This window comes from Denticeps clupeoides, chromosome 9, assembly GCF_900700375.1.
Source record: "Denticeps clupeoides chromosome 9, fDenClu1.1, whole genome shotgun sequence".
In the NCBI taxonomy this organism is placed as follows: domain Eukaryota; kingdom Metazoa; phylum Chordata; class Actinopteri; order Clupeiformes; family Denticipitidae; genus Denticeps; species Denticeps clupeoides.
In genome coordinates this window covers 9,485,898-9,507,953 of record NC_041715.1, presented here as the reverse complement: position 1 = coordinate 9,507,953, position 22,056 = coordinate 9,485,898, and the positions used below count along the sequence as shown (strand labels likewise).

Sequence of the window (22,056 nt, the reverse complement as noted above, 5' to 3'; positions counted from 1 at the left end):
AAGTTAAAAAAAAAATTATTCTAAGAGAAACTGAATAGAAAGCCATGGTGTGAAAGAGGAATCTTCTATTCTGTGGCCACTGGATTCTGCGGATGTGGGGGTTGGTGTCTGTTATCAGTAATAAACGCTCCATACAGCCATAGAAAAGTAACATTTTTATTGATTTTATAGTTCTTGCCTTATCCAGTGTGCAGTTTATTAATGGGAAAGGACTGTGGGGAATTTTGAATAATTTCCAGGTGCTCGGGATGAAGCAGAGCTAAGAATGTACCAAATAATGTTGATTTAAAAAAAAAATTATTGATCATATGAATGTGCAATATGAATTATTATAAATGCTCAATGTTTGTGACAATATAATTGATTTATTGTCTATCAGGTAAATGGTTTGGCCCACAGCAATAAAGTCGGGCCCAAGTTTTTATACAAGAGATGTGAGTTGATCAGAGGTTTTAGAGAGGTTGACTTGTGGTTTATTACTTCTATTAAAACTGTATTTATTGAAAAAAAAAATTGGAATATGATTTATTAAACAGCTCAGCTGTTCTATATCTGTATAATTATAATAAAAAAGAGCATCTATGTTACAGTAAGAAAATACAAATGTAAGTAGAATTGGTGATGGGCTCAAACGGATTATATTGATTATATCCCCCAGTGTCAGTCCTAATTCCAAAGAGACTTCTGCTTCTGCTTTTTCACCGAGTTGTTGTTTTTAGGAGAAGTTCCAGGGGTTGTCTTATGTATGCCCCTTGGCTGAAAAGAACACGAAAACGACAACGGATTTCTTGGAAACGAATTCCTTGTGTACACAGCAATTTTCCCTTGGAGACACACACATTGTCAGCGCTGATCCGCAATCAAAATAAGTGACGAGGACGTGGAGGATGTGGTCACGTCAGTGTTTAAGATCCGCTCTCTGGCCAAGATCTCCCCATCCAGTCAATAATCCGTGACATCCACACCTGCTCTTCCCGATGTCCCTGCCTCTGTGGCGGGGTGCGGCTGATAAAAGGGCCGACAGCTTTGTTGGGATTGCGCTGTGAATGAAGGCTTGTCTTTTAGACGCTTCCTTCGTGCTCGTATCTCACGTCTCAAACCCCACCCCACCCCACCCCCACCCCCCCCCCTCAATTTTAACAGATGTCAAGTCTAGTGAACCTCAAGAATTTTACACAAAAGATGTGTTATGGCCCCTGATTCTTGTCTATATTTCAGATGTGGGGGTCCTTCCAGAATTAGCCTAGCTTAGCAGTCTCTCTTGTTTTGGAGACACTGACCCCGACAGGACCCTATCTTTTTTCATACTGTCACTTTTTTTGACAACCCCCCCCAAACCCTAACCCAATACCCCCCCTCACCACCCCCCGTTATGCTGCACCACTGTGCACAGTTCAAAGCTGCCCTGTCCCTGTCCTCAGAGCAGCAAGTCTTTAAAGACCCCAGTCCCAACAAACAGATGTTGTCTGCAGCGTCCCCCTGCCCCCTGCCCTCTTTTCAACAGAGACTTAAAAGAAGGGAAAGGTCCTCTTTCAGGGGGCAGATTGATGGGGGTTTTAAAGACGGGGTTCCGCTGCAGTGGCAGGTGTTTGTGTCTGTGCAGAGGTTTTGTGTGGCTTTTGTTTTCCATTTGGGGACAATGCAGAGGCCACCACATGGCCACAGAGGAATGTCTGACTTTCGCTGCAGCAGTTAATAATGTCTTCTTTCCCAGAGTGAAGCAGATATGTGTGTGTGTGTGTGTGTGTGTGTGTGTGCACTGACCCTCCACAGACTAGCCTTAAATTTAGACTTTTTTGCACAAATTTCAGCATCTTGTCACGTTTGCATGACTCATAGCGGTGGTAAGAACCCACCGAGACCTTTGGATTCCGTCTGCCACTCCCATTCGCTGACAAGCCCACGTCTGGATACCAGGTGGGGTGAGTCAGAGGTCTCTGCAGCAGGTAAATAATTACCCCAGCTTAGAGTCTCAGTCCCAGCACTGATCTGACAGGGGCAAGACGGGGCTAATTCCTGTTTAAGTGGTCCCACATCCAGTTCCCCTGCTCTGTCTGTGAGAACCCGCACACACACACACACACACCCGTAAGTCCTGCTAATGATAGCGGCTGGCCTAATGAGGTCAATGTGACAGTAGCGCAGCTGCAGATGTCTCCCTCTGCTGGTGACATGTGGGACAACCCACAGAGGCGGCTGGCACAGGAGTTTGTGGATTAATCTGGAGTCACTTTCCACACCCTGAAGGATAATGTGTTTCACTTGGTGATTACTGCAGTGGAATTTGGAATTATTCTTTTTGAGTTCACTCTTTTCTCTCTGGAATAAACTGCAACTTGGGTGGTGATTTGTGTGTGTGAATAATGCTTTGCATTTCATAATGCATTTACATACAAATCTCACACAAAAAATAATATTTTATTATTTTATTCTCTTTCTGTGCAGGATTAAATACAAATACCTGTCACAATAGGTTTGTCATCTGAAATATAAGCAATCATGTGCATCATTTTAATCATTGTTGAATACATTTAGTAAACCTTGAGCATTGTCAAAGTCCAAGTGTACATTATCTTAAACAAATTCAGATTTTTTATAATAATTGTGGCCTATAATTTGCAATTTGTAGCAGTCGCATGGTCCATATTTATTAAATCCTGTTCAGTCACATTCAGAATAAAGTGGTGGCCTAACGGGTAAGGAAGCGGACCTGTAGTCAGAAGGTTGCCGGTTCGAATCCTGAACCACCAAGGGGGCCACTGAGCAAAGCACCACCCCCACACACTGCTCCCCCGGATGCCTTTCAACTGCCCAATCACTTCACTATCTAATGCTTTAAAAAAGTTAATAGCGTCGTAAATGCAGTGATAAATATTTATCATACAAACACTTTTATAGGACATACTGTCCAGCTCTAGTGATAGCAATCTGGCAGCAGGTGTGATTGTTATGACCTGGGGTCCTGTCATATATATGAATAGTGAATAATGTGGAGCTGAGCTTATCCAGTCTCCCATCTCAGGTGGTGCCTTTTAGAAGTGATGTCACCTTGACTGTCTGATGAGTGACGCAGTGGTGCGTACGTGATGCTCTCGGGCCCAACTGCACACATCACACGTTCATATGCTGACAAGTGTTTATCAGCTAGCATGTCTGTATGTGTACATGTGTGTGTGTGTGTTTGAGCAGGTGTGTCTTTGTTGGCTCTCTGCATTCTGTCTGTGTGTTTGCTCTCATTTCCTGTGACCGGAAGGCTTGATCTCAATCTTACGCTTTTCCAGAGTAGAAATAAAACATATCTGAGTCAGCATCTAAATGTGTAAAGGTTTTTTTTTTCTTTTTACATATCATCATGATATATGTAAATTAATTTAAAAAGATCATGTAAATGTCTATTACAGTCCTAATTTTTTCATCCAGTTAGAACCTTTGTGTTTAGAAGATTCCTTTCAGCATTTTTATTGCCATTTTAATAATACAGGCATTTAAAGAATCCAGGAAATACTCTATTCTAAATGTAATTTGTTGATTCAGTAGTAAACTGGATCAAATTACTGAGTCTGCAGACTTTCAGCTGTACACCAGAGGGCGCCACTGTCCTGTTTTCTGAACGTTGCAGCACCAAGAAACGTGTCTTTCACCATGTTAATTAATTCAGTTAATCAATTAATTCAATAGCACAAATTCAAACACTTTCTGTATTCCATAGAAAGCACAGTAGAAAAAGGTTTATGAAATTAACATAAATATGTAAAAAGTTAACAATAATTAAAACATATTAGGAATGATTTGAAATGATGATGTCAAATGCCTCATAATGGCGATATGCATTCTGCCATTATATAAATATATATACACACACACACACACACACACACACATATACATACATATACATATACAAATTCATTAATTTATTTTAAATGGCCATGATTTTGTGCTGCTTAAAGGAATGTTTCGCTTCTCCTGAGTAATGATGTGGACCCTCTGACTTTATCCAGGGCTGTCTGCACAGGATATGTGTTTATCTAGGGGAAAAGGAGCGTCCTGAAAGACGTTTGTCAGAAAAAGGCCCACAACACCCCCACCTCGGGCCGATGAGCCATAACACATCTCAGTTGCAGTCCTCAGTCTTTTCATTTTTGTCTGACAGCGACAGACGCTTGCGCTCCCCCTGATGTCTCAGCGAAGGGCCCCCAAAATGACCACAGAGGAGAAACCAAGCCCCTGAGCTGCCATTTACAACGGCACTTGCCTAGACATGTCATGCCAGAAATGTGTCGGCATCAGGGTGGGATAAGGAGGTACTGATGTTGGAAACCTCAACCTTCTTTTCATTTACAATTTATAAAAATGTGATATGGGCTTTAATTATTCACTAATATTTGTTTGGTAGTGTATTATATGCACTTAATTACCTTTTAGAAACTGCACTGGGGCGTGTTGCCAGTTGCCTAAAGTAATTTGCTGTTACTCTCAAGCAGCATAAAGAATGAGCTATTTATACATAATGATTTATTGGCATTACATTTCATGACCTTAGTGGCATTTCTAGCAAATGAAAGGAGACTTTTCAGCATCAAAGGCCATCTCCATTTTCTGTTGATGGAGTGTTTTAAGTCTTAAATGTTTAGTATTTTCTGAGCTGGATGGAAAGGATGTGGCCTAAATCTGTCATCAGCACCCAATCAGACGGAGATTAGAAGCGTTTTTAGAACCACATGAGATATGTATTACCTGGACCACCATCTCCAGTCTCGAGTTCCTCCCTCGCTGAATGCATCACTGTATACCTCCCGTCAATCCCCTTCCCCCCTGCCCAGGACTGTCCGCTTAGCATCTCAATGCTCTGCCTCCGCTTCCAGATTCCTCTGCTTAACAGAGGGAAGAGGAGCGAGACAAAAGCCACCAGGGTTCATCATCTGAATCCCCTCGTCACTGTCATCGGCCCTTTGAAGCCGGGCCTCTTTATGGGTGTCCTGTGTTTCGGCAGACACGCCACCCCAGTCTTCTCTTCTCACTCCACGTACACACACACACACACACACACATGCTGAGGGAAGAATAGGAACTTCAAGGTGGGCAGTGTTTGTCACTGATTTTATCTGAGGCTGAGTGTTTATGTTTATCTGTCGTCTGTGGGCCAACTCAGGGAGGGCGGTTTGGATTTTGCAGGCTGTCTGTCACTGGCCGTGGAGCTGCAGGGCTTTGTGGGATATGATTACGTCCTGCGGTACATGACTTGAGCACTTTGGGCTTGTTTGCTCAGCACGAACCAAGGTTTACAGGGGAATCTGAGGATGTTACAAAGCACTATCTTTAACATGAGTGAAGACCCTGCCAAAAGGCAGAGAAACGATCACCACAGAACCCTGAACACAGAAAGATGGTGTTGCCAACATTAGTTATTATATTCGTCTCGCTTTTTAACTGGCCAGGTGAAATCCTGGTTGATAGCATCGTAGCGAATGCTGGTGCATGCTTGGAATCATGCTGTGTGGTAAACGAGTCAGAGGATGACAAATTGGAAGGGGCTGATTTATTTCTTCAGCTTAAAAACCAATTAAGATCCCTCTGATGGCAGCTTTGGTGCTTTTAATTACGAGATCATTTGTCTTTTCGTTTAACGTTACACTGCATGCAGACTGATGACTGATCTGATCTTTTTGAGTTGTTACATTTAAAGCTGGCTTTTGTCTTTTTTTTTTTTTTTTTTACAATAAAAATGGGTAAATATGAATAGATTCGGTAATGTATTAGCACGTTACCCTTTAACCCTTAACCCTTTTTGCATGACCCCAATAAAGTGCCTGATGAAATGTAAGTATTCCCAGGCCTCTGTGTGCAGGGGGGTGGGCAGCAGTACGTCATGCAGTGATCTCTCAGGACCAATCGTTCTGTTTACAATGGAAACAGGGATAGGCCGCAGAGACCCATTCATTCCGGGGGTGAGTGGGGTCAAAGGTGAAATAAATATATTATACAAAACTCCCCATGGCGTCAGCAACACTGGACGTGCAACAGAATACACCAGCAACCTCCTGATGAGACATTTAAATCATTTCTGATTGGTTTGTTGTCAGTTGTTGTGCATGGACGTGTTTATACAGTTTCGGTGTTTGTACACTTCCTTCAAATCACTTTCAGAAAGTAATATGAGGCCAGCGAAACCCTTCAGAGGAAATTACGCGTAGCGAACTTCTCAGATTTAAGTTAATTGCATGGCCCCACAAGCTAAAACGGGCCGTGATGAAGGAGCTTTTCGGCCTTTGTGTGTTCCCTTAGGTATGTAAACATGATATGTGTGCATTAAAGGGAGTTCACTTGTTAGAAGTTGTTCAAAGTTCACTTGTTAGAAGTTATGACCCGAGGCCTTGGTGGGTGAGGGGGTGACCCGAATGTGTTTTGGATTTCTCGCCACAATATTGACATGTATCCAGAAGACAGCTTTTTGCTGAGGTCGTATTATATTAATATCACATGATGAAACGGGTATGTGTTGAAGAAGTCAAGATGGAGAGATGAAACTCATCCAAAATTAAAGTCTACCACCTCTGGCTACTCAGCGTTCCTGTGCCTTCCTGAAAAACCATCGGTTGGTGTGAAGGAACTTTGCAGAACTGTGGAGAGCAGAAACAGGATACAGTGCGCTGCTGAAAGTTGGACTTAATTACAAGACTCTTGCGAAGCCTCTCTGATGTGTAAATAAAGAATTTTGGCATGGCCTTTCATTTGCTTTACGGCACATCACCCTCAGTTGGAAATACATGGCCCATCAGTTATTAGGATGTTTCGAGTGTCACATGACCAGAGTGTCCATCAACATTTTGCCAGATGTTTACTTCACATGCTTGTAATGCAATGTAATTGCTAGTTGTAAACGGAAATATCATGCCTTTGCACCCTGTGATTTCCTGTCATTTTAACTGGCCTTCGGTGGATGTTAAGTGACATGAAAGTGAAAATGTGGGGTTTCCACACATTACGTTACCTATTGGGCCAAAGAAAGCTGGCATCTTTAGGCGATGTCTTATCAGGGACAACCAAAATCCCCATGCTTCCTGATTTGGGAAGCAGCTTGGCACAAAGCAGAGCATGAAAGAAGGTTTATCTTTAACACCCAGCCATAAATCCGAACCTCGACAAACACAAACTTGTCTATTAATTACAGTGTCGGACAGAAAGTAGATAAAAAGCAACATGGTTCGATTCTTCAGGCATTCTGAACTGTTTGAACTCCATTCATTTTGTAGAACTTTTTTTTTTCCTTGAATGGATTCTGTGAGTCAGAACGTTCTGGCACCTGAAGTGACAGGAGCAGTGAGGATGCCCCAGAGTTGAGATGAGGCCAGGGAACTCCCCGCAGGAGGAAGCAGAAGGCAGAATGTGCCTTCCTTAAACAGTCAAATGAGTGTAGACTTTACCAGTGGTAGCCAACAGTAAGGAAACAGACCCAAAGGTGCCAGTTCGAATCCTGAACCGCCAAGATACCACTGAGGTTCCACTGAGCAAACTTCCGTCTGCACACACTGCTCTCTGGGCGCCTGTCATGGCTGCCCACTGCTCACTAAAGCCAGAAATATACTTGCTGTGAGCTACGTATCGCTGTGTGATACTTGAGTCTGTACTGTGCTTTGTAATCTGTAATGTGTACTCCTTACCACCAGGAGTCAGTGTCGAGGCCACAAACCAAATAAATGAATGAATACCTGTATCTTAAAATCGGCATCTGTTGAGTGCAGATCTCGCAACACTGCTCCTATAAAATTGTGCAGGCATTGCATCCATATATGTATATGTTCCGTTGATTTTTGAGTATGTGTACAAAACTAACACAAAGAACCCCAGGATACGGATAGCAGTATGTAGTTAACAGTAAGTAGATTTCTGCCTTACTGGTGATGGGGTTAAATTCAGAAGACACATTTCGTTGTGCGCACCGTAGGCTGTGCTGCATTGTTTCACAATGACAATAGTGTCACTTTTCACAGTTCAATCGTGTCGGGATGTGAAAGAGGGGTCCGGGGTCTGGGTGCAAGTTGGGGGTGCACTTTTGGAAGTAATTTTTTTATTGTTTTTAATTTCTCTGGCCCGATATTACACAATTCTCACTGACCAGTTGTGAAAATAACAATGTACAACATTTTAATAGGAAACTTGATTTAAACTTAACATGAAAAAAATGCTTTGCACTAGTGACTGTTGTAGAAAAGCAGATTGCATATAGATTTTATTTGAATAAACATATAGCAGTTTTGATTTTGGGTCAGGCTGATGGAAGTGATGTTGAGTCTGTATCTTCATCTCACAGAAATGAGCTGGACTTTTGATATATAATTTTGCCAGTTGCACTTTAAGACAAAACAAATCACAGTAAAGACAGTACATAGTGACCAGTTTCTCCTGGAAGTCTTTTTATGACCGTATATTTTAATTTTAGCACTGCGGTACATCTTCTGATGTTGACATTCAGTGCTTTCTAATGTTTTCCACAAATTTTTGGCTCAGATTCAGGCTGAGGAGAAGGTCTCCAAGGTTATACTCAAGACAGGGTAAGGCCATGCATCCAGAACAGCGACTGCTAAATCCATCTGCTGAGGTAGAACTCTAGTTTTATGTTCATTCTCCTAGCTTCTGTATTTCAGGTGAGGAATATTTCACAAATATTCAGTATTACCATATTTGCATACATGGTAAGAACATTTTTGTCTGACAGATGCTATAGGAATTTTAATTACTCTTTGAATTATTTGGGTAGTTTTATATTTGATAGCATGCGCTGCAATTTGATTTTTTGAATAAACTAACCCAAAGTGCATTTTCCCATATATAATGTTATCCTGCCACACATTTGTTTCATCATCAAATGATTGTGCTTTGAAATGGCTTTTCCTGTGTCTAATCTCACAATAAGGTAGGTGGCCTAATGCTGAGGACATATCAGGATTGTGAAACATAATTGGGGCTGATGGCACATTCGCCGATGCATGGCTGTCAACAAAAAGAATGCATACATGCCATTCGCGACCGAAACATCACTAGTCGAGAAAGGTTTTTCCTTTAAAGCGCCCCTCTGTTAACACACCACACAGGTCCGGACCTTTCATCATAATCACCAGGGCTCAGCTCCTATTAGCGCATGCAGAGGGTCTGTCACCATAGCCTACGTGGACCTGTCTGTACCAGTCTGAACAAGTGAGCCCCTGGATTACTCTGTAACCACACACTGCATGGGGGTGGGTTTTGGTGGAAAAGTAATTTTTAAGGCAGACAAAGATAAATGTCGACTTGGGGAGTATAGGTATGTGCTGAAAGGGAGCGTGATTAAACGGTGAGCTGACGGGCATCCACATTTCCCTCTCAAAGTACAGTCTGTGGTGATAACATTGTGCAGTATTATTTAGTATTTATTAAATTGTAGTTAATATTTAGTTAATTTAGTAAGCATTCAAAACATTTTTGCTTATTGTATGCATGGCTACAAATTTGAGAGCAGCTGAGCTAGAAAATCCCTGAAATTGTGGTGGGCCCTGGGAGTCACATTGAGGGGATTCAAAGTAAAAGTCCTCACATGTTATGTTAGGAGCCACATACAAAGAGCACCTCAGGAATTTCTGTGAGTGTGACGAAACATGCTAACATTTCATTGAGTCGTTTGAAAGGGGCTTTGTTAACAATGGGAAAGCTTGTAGCCATTTTTTGGTAAGATTATCTCTCAGAGGAGACGCTCTTTCTCTGCTGTGACTAAAAGAGGAGGAGGGGCCGAGGGGAAGGAAAGGTCTTGAGGATGGCCAATGAGGAGCAGACCCCCCTCGCTGTGCCTGCACAGCCGTCCTCCTCTCAGCTTTCCCTCGCCTGCTTCGAGGAGCTGCGTGTGGTGCCTGGTGAGTTACTGAGCCGGCCCAGAGGCTGAAGGGCGGTAGTTTGAGTGAGCAGTGCAACCCTGGCTGAGGGCAGAAAGCACCATGTCTAACCTTGGGGTCTGGCTGGGCTTCGCCTTGTGCCTGTGTGTGGGACGTTCCGAGGCTTGGTTATGGTGGAGTGCGAGTCCGACTGAAACACCACTGAACACCGCAGGGCCAACTTTTGGACCTAGGACTGAGAGCCCAGCAGAGGAGAGCGCAATCACCATCACTCCCAGGCAGCCTGAGGAGACAACCATTTCTTTACAGGGTATAGGATCAGGATCTGGTCACGAGGCACCCTCAGGTGAGGAAACCGAGCCTGAATCTAGGTCTCGGCCGCGATTTGGATCTGCTTTGGGACCTACGTTTGGGCCTGCAGATGGATCTGGCTACGAATTCTCGCTATGGGAAAGCCAGGAGGGCAGGGTAATACCCTCTGATTTTACTACTTTAATGGAGGAAAGTGGCAGCGGGCACTCAGAAATGCCCCAGCCGAGGTCAGACTTCACCAGATCGGACCATTTAAATGAAGATTTTGATGAAGATTTATATAGAACTGATGCTAATACTCTGTCAAACCAAAGCCTTAATATTTCTTCTGAGAGGGACCTTATCAATAGCACTAGCCCATACAACTCTAGTTCTAATTTGCATGCCGGTTTTGTTAACCTGACACAGTATTCAGTAGAATACTCCGTCCCCAGCGACATACTAACCGCAGAAAGAGAACTAGTTCCCATGCAGATCGTGCCACCTACAGTGGAATCTCAGCAATGCTTGCTAATTGATACCAACTTGCCCTTCTGCTCCGAAATGGGAGGGGCCAGTTTTGCGGTGCCCAATTTTCTCAATCACACTAGCCTGGAGGAGGTTCAGATGGTCCTGTCCCAGTGGGCTTGGCTCTTGAGGTCACGCTGCCACCATAGCCTGGAGTGGTTTTTCTGTCTGCTGCTGGCGCCCCGGTGCGGCCCACCAGGGCTGCCGCCTCAGGTGCCCTGCCGCAGCTTTTGCGAGGTGCTGGTGGACAGCTGCTGGACACGTCTTGATGGGGGCCGCCTCCCCGTGGAGTGCCAGTCTCTGCCCGAGGACAAGAAGGACGGGTATCGGTGCTTGTCAGTTAATAACCAGAAAGGTAAACACAGGTTGGAATGCACCTTCTGATTGGGATGCATTTTTAACCGGTGCCACCTGTTTTCTCTCCCTCTGTGTTTATAAATGTGTCCCCCACCTGTTGTAGGCGTTTGCTCAGTTTTGTGTGGTCCTGGACAGATGTAGACTCGGTGCATGGCATTGTGTTTTATGGGGGGGGTATTAGATGCATGCATGTCTTTGTTTGTATCTGCCTTTAACCTTATCGTCAGACCCTTGAAGTTCCACATATGCATGGACTGCTTGTGTAAGTGTATTTTGTGCTCATGTCACACGTTACTAACAGCAACTTGTCTTTAAAGTGTTTAATCTAATATCAATCATTCACATTCTGCACATTGCACACAGATAAAGCATGTATATATAGTGGACCTGTTTTTTTTCTTTCTTATTAAACAAAAAGGGATTGTCAAGGATTATATTGAATAGTTGTACAGCTGGAGCTCCAATAATGCTTAAAATAGTCATTTGCTAAGAGATTTTCAAGTGTGCTGTGAGATGCACTTGTAAAATCATATTGTATGTGTCGTGCTATGAAGTGTATTTGTTTAAGACTGCTTCATTATAAGGCATGGTGTATGATCTGCATGAACATGTTCAAGCTTTACAAATAGTGGTTGAAAATACGCATGGGGTTGATAGTTCCGATTGTTGCATGCAAAGTTTTGTGGGTCCCATTTCACCCATTTTTAGTGGACCATTTTATAAAACAGTTAGGGTCAGGCAGTAATTGCACAGGAACATTGTCAAGCTGTGTGCATCTTGAGAAGTCCAGCTGGCATGCTGGACATGTGTCAGTGTGTTTCAATGCAGGCAAATTGATTGGTTTGCATGTCGGGCGTTGGATGTCTTGGATATCAGTGTAGGTCATTTCTTTTTCTTTTTCTTTTTTTGATAATGGAATGAGTGGTTGCTGTTTACATTTTTTTGGCATTTATGGAAATGTGCATTGGCTTTGGTAATGATCTTTCAAGAGTAAAACTGACTTACTGAATACAGCTTAACCCGTAAAAAACTATTTCACCTTCGATTCATTAAATATTTTAACAACTGCTATTTTAAGCAACCTAGTTGAATATTGATAAGAAGCGATCAAATACAAATTTTCAGAAATAATCTTCAGAATTCTAAACTTTAAATGACAGTGTGACTTCATGACAGAAACACATAATTGCAGGGAAATGCATAAACTCACTGCTTGGCTGACATTGACCAAATTGGATCTGAATTGGTTATGTCATTGCCATTGTTTCTTGTTTCATCTACTGTGTTCTGCCACCTGCCAGAGTAGCTGATGGAATCTGCCATCACTCTCTGCACATCGGCTTGCACTGATAAAGTAGAGTGACTCAGAGACACAGATTCAAGTACCCATCTGAAAATAACCGCGTTTAACTCGCTTTGAACACTAATAGGCCGTGTCGGGTTATCTCCCCCCAATTTAGACTGTGGCGTGCTTTAATCATGCAGAAAGTATTCTCTTTTTCGCATGAATGACAATGTTCATACACCACAGCCTCCTGCCTTGAATGTAGAGGGTCATGTTATCGCTGAAACCTTTATTTACCTTGAGTCATGGTGGAATACAGGTAATGTTTTACAACCTCGGAAACTGTCTTCATTGTTAATTAACTGGGACGGCTTAACCCTTCATACTCACGTCACTTAAACCTTTAGACCCTCTGACCTCTTGTTCTCTTTCTCATTGCCTTTCCCATTGTTAGGAATGTGACACCCATATTCCTCTTCGTGGTCAACCTATCCTCCGATGGCCTCCTGCAGTCCATCATTCCAGTGCAGCGTGTGTCCGAGGGGGCTGTTCATCCATGAACACCCCTGAAGGCCACCCAGTGAAGTGATAGCGATTGAAGCGGCGTGGAAGAAACTTTCAACGGCTGCTTTTAATTTCGAGGCAGGAATTTGGGAGGATGTTCTTCTGAGGCCTTGACACACTTTGTTTCAGCTCTGAAATGTTCAGGAAAGGTTCGTGTGTGTGTCAGGAAATATCTGGCCGTGGGAAGATTGCACCGATTGTGCTTTCCGAGATGGCGGGCGAGTCAGAGGGCTTGGGGCCAGCAACAGGCAACAAGGGGGACTTATGAGTGCAACTAGACAGCAGATAGGAAGCCAGATGACCTCAGGCAAAGGTCAGGGAAGACTCCACAGCTCGCCAACATTATGGCAAAGATGACTAGTCTTCAAAATAGATGAAACACCTCAAAGAATTCCTATTGAGTGGTTAGAAAGGCTCTTTTGTGCACTTTCCTTAACATTTTAAGTCATGTTACTGCGGCCATTATGTGTTTGGAAGCCACGGTCTGGGTTCTTTTATGGTGTGCTTCACTTTATGAAGTGTTTGGCAGCACACAATAGACCTTGCTGGCTCAAAGCCTAACTGGACCTGCCAAAGAAAATGTTTCTTAGGGGGCCCAAATTAAGCATTTATATACTTATTATTTCTTACCATGCTCAGCTTCAAATGACAACCATGTGTGCCTTTCCTAACAAAAGGAGGGTAGGGGGGACATGGGATCTGTACATGTGGTCTGGGTTTGAGAAGGTATGGCTGTCACAGTGTCCAATCATTTGAATCTGGATTTGCCTTGCCAGTGAACAAAGATTTCAAAACTCGAACCCCTGTAATCGTAAAGTATACCAGAACTTTCCCTTGAGGCTGTCCTCTGTTTGGCCTGTTTTCAGTTAGAAAATTAATGCGTTCCGGTGAATCCCTGGAGTGGTGAGGATTTAATTGACACAGTCTCTGAGGTTTACGTGCATGCCCAGTTTTGGGGTCTGAAAAAAAAACGTTGTGAGATGTAGGATTTTGATGTCATGATTCAGATTTAAATATAGAGGTAATTTTCATTTGGGGAATTTTTAAATCACTCGGTAGCATCTTATAAAACAAGCAAAACAGTCCCTTCAAGTTTACTGGTAAAATGTTTTGGATCAGCTGGTACATCATCAATCATTAGATCCTGTACGTTCTGATATTTTTTCTTTTGTCAGGACGTGTCTGAACATACATTGTTACAGAGTGAGAACAGAATGCGACGGGCGTCCGGAGGCCTGAGGTGATGTGTCGGTTGGTGACTGAGCATTGCCACCGGGTCTGAAGTCCTCCATGATAATTTGGAGCCTCCAGATGTTGCACATTGCTGCACTGCCTGGAGATAAAGGCTTCATCCACAAATTCCCAGCTGTCGTTTCTGTTAGCCTCCCACTTCTGAGGCCCCCCGAGTGCGTGTTGCGGGGGGCTGAGGATAATGTACACTCAAGATGCCGCTGCACTGCAGCTTGATAAGTTACACATCAGGGTCTTCAGATGTGATCTTCGGGTGTTTCAAGACGCCGCAGCAGGCGATGGGAAACGGGGGGGAGACATGACTTTTACACTCACAGTCTGAGAATAAAAAACAAGAACAAACCAGGGGCTATAAACCCTGACTGCCTATTCACAGGCAGCCCTTTCCCTCGCCTCAGCGGCTCTACTGAGCCATTTAGCTGTCAGAGGTTAACAACAGAAAGAGAAAGCCTCTTGGCTGAACAGAGGTTCTAATTTAAGTGCTAATTTTTAACCTCTAATTTCTAAACTTCTATAGCTAAATGGATCAGTTGGTCACATTCACAAAGTCTTTAAACACAACACCGCATTTTTGGTTGAATTTGAGTTTGTTGAGTAATATCACTTGTATGACTTGTATTTAAAATGTTAACAAAGGGTTGTATAGTGGCTTCAGTTCATTAATTTTCAATAGAAAACATATTTATTGTTGCTTTAAAGCATTTTAACTGCACTATAAACATTTAGCCACAAGTTGCTGGAACAATGGAACAATGTCTGATAGGATTATTTGGCTCAAAATCATGAGTTTTATGCCAATTCTTGCTTCTAATAATTTAACTACTTTAGGGATAGCACTTTAATTCATAAATTGAGATTGAAATGGACCAGAACAGCCTGTGTATTATATGGTTTTAATACACATGCAAGTCGAACCTTCGCTATAGTGCCTGTTCAAACGTCTGTTTCTGCAAAACTGGAAACAGGAGCACATTCATGGATTTGTGTAATATGTGGGTTATGCTATAAATGATGGGTTATACTGGATGACTGTAAACCCAATGGGCAGATCAGCATGATATCAGGGTAAAAACATGAGTTTTAGCAGGCTGGCAGACCTCTGTAACAAATCAGATGAAAGGTTATTAAAAGAGCGATAGCAATCAAGAGTGACTTTTCAGAGATGGAGAAAAGCTAAGAGAGAAGCCATGCTCTGAACTGATAACGAGCCCCTCATTCCCTCTCATTACCACCTCTCAGTTTTAACATGCCGGGGAAGCCATTATCCTCCCACAGCTTCCACAGTCTGCCTGTACTGGATTATAAAACACGTTAAATAGGCAATTGGAGAAGCTGCCATATACCCTATAGATAGCATAATAAACATTGGTCACCATTAATACCAGCATGCTGGTCGACTCGGTCACTGTTTTTTTTTCCAGCAGACCCTTGTCTGGGTGTGACAGCATGCACAGCACCCTGGAGAGTGCTCGTCTGACAATGTCCAATTCCTGACCAACATCTGGACTTTGCCGTTCAAGTTTACTACTTCCCCTAAAAAAATCATTCAGGGGCTTAAGATCCCTCTGGTGAAAACTCCGAAGTCTGTATATCCCACCCTGTGGTCTGTGGACTTGGGCTTTTGACCACAACCTTGCTGTGGTCACCTTGGCGATCTGTTACTGGCTGTTTTTGTTTTGTTTTTCCTCTTGTACCAATTAGGTTTTTTTTTTTTTTTTTTCAAAAAAAGCCTACGCAGATCTTAATAGAGCTTTCTTTTGGAAATCTAATTTTCAGATTCATTATCAGAAGGCCGTTTATGGGGAGCTTTTATGAGACACAAATTGTCCCAGTCCACTGGAGCCGAAAATCGAAAAGCTTGAGAAGTGAAAGTGAAGTGATTGTCATTGTGAAACACTGCAGCACAGCAAAACGTGCCCAATGATTTTTACCGTCACCCTTAGTGAGCAGTGGGGAGCCATGACAGGCTCCCGGGGAGCAGTGTGTGTTTTGTGTTTCGAACTGGCAACCTTCTGATTTCGGTTCAATTTCCTTACCTACTAGGCCACCACTACCCCACTTATGCTTTTTAAATGCCTGGACCCGTCAGATAGACAGAGTGGATGCAGCCATGGTTAGGGCTGTGGATGCCTGTCAACATAACTGTACAAAAAGCAGAAAACATATCCGGTTGAGATGATAATCATGTTCAAGCGCCTAAAACAGTTGCACTTTTAATTTAGATTTGCTTTTTATTTAATTTAGTTTTAGTATGAGCTCAGTGAAGCACCTTAAGCACCAACATATTCTCAGTAAGTTACCTTTCCTGTAGATTTATGCTTCAAATAAAGAACTTTATGTTAACCAGATTGTTGGTTAACCATTTACAAGTCTAACAAAAGAAAACAAAAGTTAACCTGAAAAATTGCATTGAGTCCAATGAAAAAATGTTTGCAAAAAAAAACATTGCAAAAAGTTGGTTATGAAACCTTTTGCAATTACATATGATAATCTGATGTGATATCCAATACATTGGTGCTTATAATGTGATAACTACTGACCTTCTTTTCAGTTTGTTAACTGAAATAATGAGGTGTAATTATTAGAGGTGTGAACCGTCACTGGTCTCACTATTTGCCTTGATTATAACGATGCATCCCATAAATTTCGAATACAATAGTTAAGTCTTGTTCACCCATGTGTACACAGAAAACTTTCTGCATTCAGTCCGTGCTCACCTGACGCCACAAACAGCAGAAAAATGCCTGGTTCAGATATCCAAGGCATCGGGTGAGGGCAGACTGAACGCAAACCAGCACTACATTTTAACGAGAATTTTTATGCCGCCATCAGAAAATCAGCAAGCAGCGTCATTATGATATTGATATGTATCAATGCAGAATCGTCCACGCCTGCATCGCAATGTATCAATTATACGATTATACAATTATACGATACAATATAACAATGTGTGTGTGTGTGTGTGTGTGTGTGTGTATATATATATATATATATACACACATATGCTGCCAACAACAAGCAATGTTGACAGTCAAAACACACCTCTAGCATATTAAAATGATGCGGTTGAATTTCAGTTCTTCACACACTGTATGTTCACTGGCTGGTCTTGACGCATTGCATGATGGTTTGTCTTTTTAACTTCAGTCGGTGCTGTGAAAAGTCATCACGCATTACTATGTCACATTTCTAGAATATTATCAAGGATTAATGGATAATATAAAATACAAAAATGTATGAAAAGCATGTAAATGATCTTTTCCATGAAGAACTTTTCAGTTCTTGCAGTCATCAATACTATATAATATGTAATTCTAGTGAATATGATATATAAATCAATTTTATATGTTTATTCAGGGTAAATGAATTAAGTTGTGCTATTTGGTCGGAGTTTTGTAGTCTGTGTGACCCTTTCTGTTTATGTAAGAACTCCACCCCCTGTAGTGTCACTGCAGACAGTTTATTTTCTTTCGGTCTAGGGATCACAAGATGTCCATGAGTGCCGGCCTACATGGGCAGCCTCGTGTGTTTTTACTTGCAGCAAAAGCACCATCTGTAAATCCTGATGATGAACTGTTGGAAGGGTACCACAGGGCCTTGAACCCTGGGCTTTGGGGGGGAAAAAAGAAGAAAAAAATAAGAGGCTGTGCTCATTAGGCACCTGGAACCATTTCAAAACTCTTAATTTTTGTGTACGAAGGAGGACATTCTGCAGTGGTTAAGATCCCTGCTGTTTTTTTTTTTTTTTTTTATATATATATATATATATATATCATTATTATATATCTCATTTACTCATTTTGTGCACTAAAGAATGATACCAAAAATTGAAGTGAGAAACATGTTGTGGAAACTTTTTGGGTGCGTTTTTGGCAAAACAGACACTCAGCCCTCTGTCCACGCGGTTATTTCTGAATCCCTCTAAATTACATGCTGACCCTGCACGGTCACCCTGGTGACAGCAGCAGGATCCCGCCTGTACAGCTGCAGATCCTGAGTTGCGCCAGCGCATTTCCCCAGACCGACTTAATCTGTATCAGCAGGCTGGGTGATGGATGCGATGCCATTCTGTGACAACTGATTGCGGCAGTCTAAAGAGGCTGAAGTGCACGATTTATTATCCCAGAAGTATCTTAAAGCTGTTGGGGGGGTGTGGCATTTCTCATTTTGTCAAGATTGATTATTGTAAACTGATGTTAATGAGTAATGTTGGGTCTAAGATGAATTAGTTCCCATGTGTATAGCAGCACACAGGTCACACTGCTGGAAAGTTTACAAAAAAGCAAACAATTAGTGTTAATGCTTGCAATTAATCTGGAAGTCTTAATGCAAGACCCTCCCATAATTCCAGTGCGTAGTCTTAATTCAAAAATTAAAAGTTTAATTTATACACAATAAATTAAACCTTTAAGTACATTTACAGACTCACTTATCCCGAGCGACTTACAATCATTTGTTTCTGGGACAGTCCCCCTGGAGACACTCAGGGACACAATGGTAGTAACCTGTGACTTTGTGGTCTTTTGGTTCATAGGTGAGTGTGAGTGTTACCCACTAGAGTACGACCACCGCTATGAAAGTAGGCATAGAGGTGTAATGATATAGCCTGATATTAATACGTAGCACTGTCTGTTTGTGAAGTATTTCTGCATCTAAATAGCAATTTGTCCATATAATGGGCCCTTCACTTTGGCTTGTGAAATTTGCACACAAACGTGTATAGTTGTTTCACCTTTTCACTTTACACAAACTTACATGTTTCTTCTTGTCAAAATTATCCTATAACCAGGTCTTGTTGTGCCCCCTAACTCCCCATTGTTTTCCTTTCAATTTGTGACCTCTGATCTAACTTGTGTCCTATCCTGTTCCTTCACAGAAGAAAATGGAGTTTCATTACAGCAGCTGATTGGAGATCCTCCACCTGAAGAAATCACCTTAGTCTACAGCCCTGATAGCAGCCTCGCCTATGAGTTTGGGCCTGACTCTAACACCGGCCAGCTGGCCCTGGCTCACCTTCCCAACCCCTTCTACCGCGACTTCTCCCTGATTTTCAACCTGAAGCCCACCTCCAGTAAGGCCGGCACCATCTTTTCCATCACAGACCAGGCACAGCAGATCATGTACGTAGGTGTGAAGCTGTCGGCGGCGGTGGACGGGAAGCAGAGGATCATCTTGTACTACACGGAGCCCGACTCACAGAGCTCATACGAGGCGGCCAGCTTCACTGTCCCCTCCCTGCTCGACACCTGGACCCGCTTCGCCATCAGCGTGCTGGATGACCAGGTCACGCTCTACCTCAACTGTGACTCTGACCCGCAGGCCATGAGATTTGAGCGCTCGCCAGACGAGATGGAGCTGGAGAAAGAGGCCGGCATCTTTGTTGCTCAGGCGGGAGGTGCAGATCCTGACAAATTCCTGGTACGTCTTACACACACTGTGTGTAGTCAGCTGAAAAGGGACAGTAATTTGGTTCATCTGAGCAAGTTTAAGGAATCTTACAAAGGCCACACAATGTCAACTGGCGTCAGGAGCCAATCTCTCTGGCTGTCAGAGGGGGGCAATTAGTGGCTGCCAGCTCTTGTAAATCCAGCAAGTGGCCCCTCTACCCACTCTGATCATGCAGACAGCTGCCCTCTGACCCACTGGAGGTATAAAATTGGCAAAAATAAAAGATGCCCTTATTTTTTTGCTGAATCAAGTGGTGCTTCATAATAAGTCACAAAGCCTTTTTAACCATCTAGCCATTTGTGTTTATTTATATGCTTTTTAATTGTATTAATGTTGGTAAGTATGTTTACCACTGATGTTAAGTACTGATTAATGATTAGCTATTATTTATTTTGTTAAAAATAATACAAGTAAAAATATTAAGTGAATGTTATTTAAACATGATAGTAGAGGTTGTTGATGCTTATCAGTTCACTATAAACAGTGTTTCATATTTTATTCAAGGACTGAGATAACTAAGAAATGTACTTCGAACAATAATATTACAATATTACATTTATGTGGTATTGCATAGCAATACTGAAATTCCCCTTTTATTTCTGTCTTTTTTGTGATGTTTTATTTTCCTGAAACTAAAGACAGGAGTCTGAAAAAAAGTTTTATGGTCTCACTTTTCTCATGCTAGCCACACCATTGCTTTTATAAACCTCTTCAGTGCCATAGTGATAGGGTTTGTCCTGCAAGAATGCAAGAAGGGATGGGCAAACAAAAGATGTGCAGAACAGGAGGGCTGGGAATAGTTTATTGCACGCATTCTGTAAGACGTTTTCTTCTTAACCACCCAGAACCCATGGTAGTAGTGTCCTTACACCCAATCATGAAAAAGTTATTACCATAACAGTTGTAATGGTCCATTATATTGTACCTTAATAATGGCAATTGCTTTTTGCTTAAAGTAACTGATAAGTAAGAGACACTGAAAATGTGAACCTCATTCTTCTATATTGAATAAAAGTGTGGAGTTTTGGCATCATGGCAGAAAAGTAATAATAAATGTGTGCTGTGGTCAGTGCATGATATTTTTAAAACGTGAATGCTGCTACTGTTTTGCTGGTAACTGATAAATCTTCAGAGTCAAAACCCATGACGCTGTACCAACATCACAGAACTGACTTTGAAGTGTCAGACATCTGAAGAAAGAAAATTACCTCACAAAGATTGTCTATATCTGACTAGGTCCAGGCTAAGACATAAAGACTATTCAGATGTCCTTGGAATGATGCAATGTCCCCAGCACTCAACTGTGTCTATATGTTTGTTGCAGGGTGTCATTGGGGAACTAAGGGTTGTGGGAAACCCCCGGGCTGCGGAACGTCTCTGTGAGGAGGATGAAGATGATTCAGATGCTGTGAGTAATGTCCACCTCCTCTCACAAGCAGGGTCAGATTTGTCTTCCTCTTTTCAAATAAAACAATGGCAGATGGCACTAGAATCAGTAAGAAAATTACAGTTTTTACACTTGTCAATTTTCAGATGTAAGAACTGGTGCCAGTAACAATTCATTTCTGTCTGACATTCATAGTGGGAAGATAAGCCCAGGTCAAAGGTCGTTTTACAATTTGACCCCATGGCTAGGTTCGCGTAGAATTCTGAGCATGTATAGAGCTTTAAAGAATGCCAAACCCTCCAGTCAGGTCATCGGTTAGGTAAGCTACATGGTATCAGGAAAAGAGATCTACACCAGCAGCAGCCCCTCTGGCATGTGCTGATCATTCAGCGTTAAAAGGTGACTCACTGTGAATGTCTGAGTGTGCGGCAAGGTGTGGTACCGACTCCCGGCCCCGGTCTCTCATTCCCTCTCACTTTCTCCACAGACATCTGGTGACTTTGGAAGCGGCTACGAAGAGAGAAGACTTTCGGCTCCGGTACTTTGTCCATGTAGATCAGTGGCAGCACTGAATCCTCTATTAATTGAGTCCGTCTACACGTTTACGGAATTTTGAATTCCGTCGAACGGTAAAAATTTGCAGGGCCTCAGTGCCTTTGTTTGTGCACGTCGGCACAATTACAGTAGTGTGGGAAACCAGGTGTTTCTTTGGGGTCGCTGTTTTGTTATTCCGCCTGGTTTCTGAGGCTCAGAATGCCTGGAAGGGGACTCGGGGCCACTCTTTACATGGCTTGTTTGAAAATCAGTAGGCCCATGATCGACCTGTCCCTGCCTGCTTTTAAGGAGGGCTTGTAATGGAGGGGCTCACCTTCCGCTGACAAGTATTTATTAACGCTACGTAAGGCTCTTAAAACATATTTTTAACAGCTGGCACCCGGCTTTTGGCTGGCGAGGCCCGTCGATTTCACACCAAGCCCTTGCACTGTAGCAGATCCTACAGACAAACTGCAAGTTTGGACAAGAAAGGGAAAGACAAAATGCTGCAGCATCGGCATTTTCCAGACATACTCTAAGACAAAGTT

General features: G+C 42.5%; 1 protein-coding gene across 2 annotated transcripts in view; it reads left to right on the top strand.

Annotated features, from left to right (window-relative positions):
• Positions 1–22,056, top strand: part of col18a1a (collagen type XVIII alpha 1 chain a) — a 65,615-nt gene that overhangs the window by 21,240 nt on the left and 22,319 nt on the right. The window contains exons 1-4 of one of the 2 annotated variants that reach the window (XM_028990882.1): positions 9,870–10,209; positions 19,016–19,557; positions 20,912–20,995; positions 21,462–21,512. In XM_028990882.1, the coding sequence (XP_028846715.1) occupies positions 9,966–10,209; positions 19,016–19,557; positions 20,912–20,995; positions 21,462–21,512 (921 nt within the window). In that variant the 5' untranslated portion in view covers positions 9,870–9,965. Of the gene's footprint in view, positions 1–9,869; positions 10,210–19,015; positions 19,558–20,911; positions 20,996–21,461; positions 21,513–22,056 lie in introns of those variants that run through there. The other variant, XM_028990883.1, reaches the window with a different exon arrangement.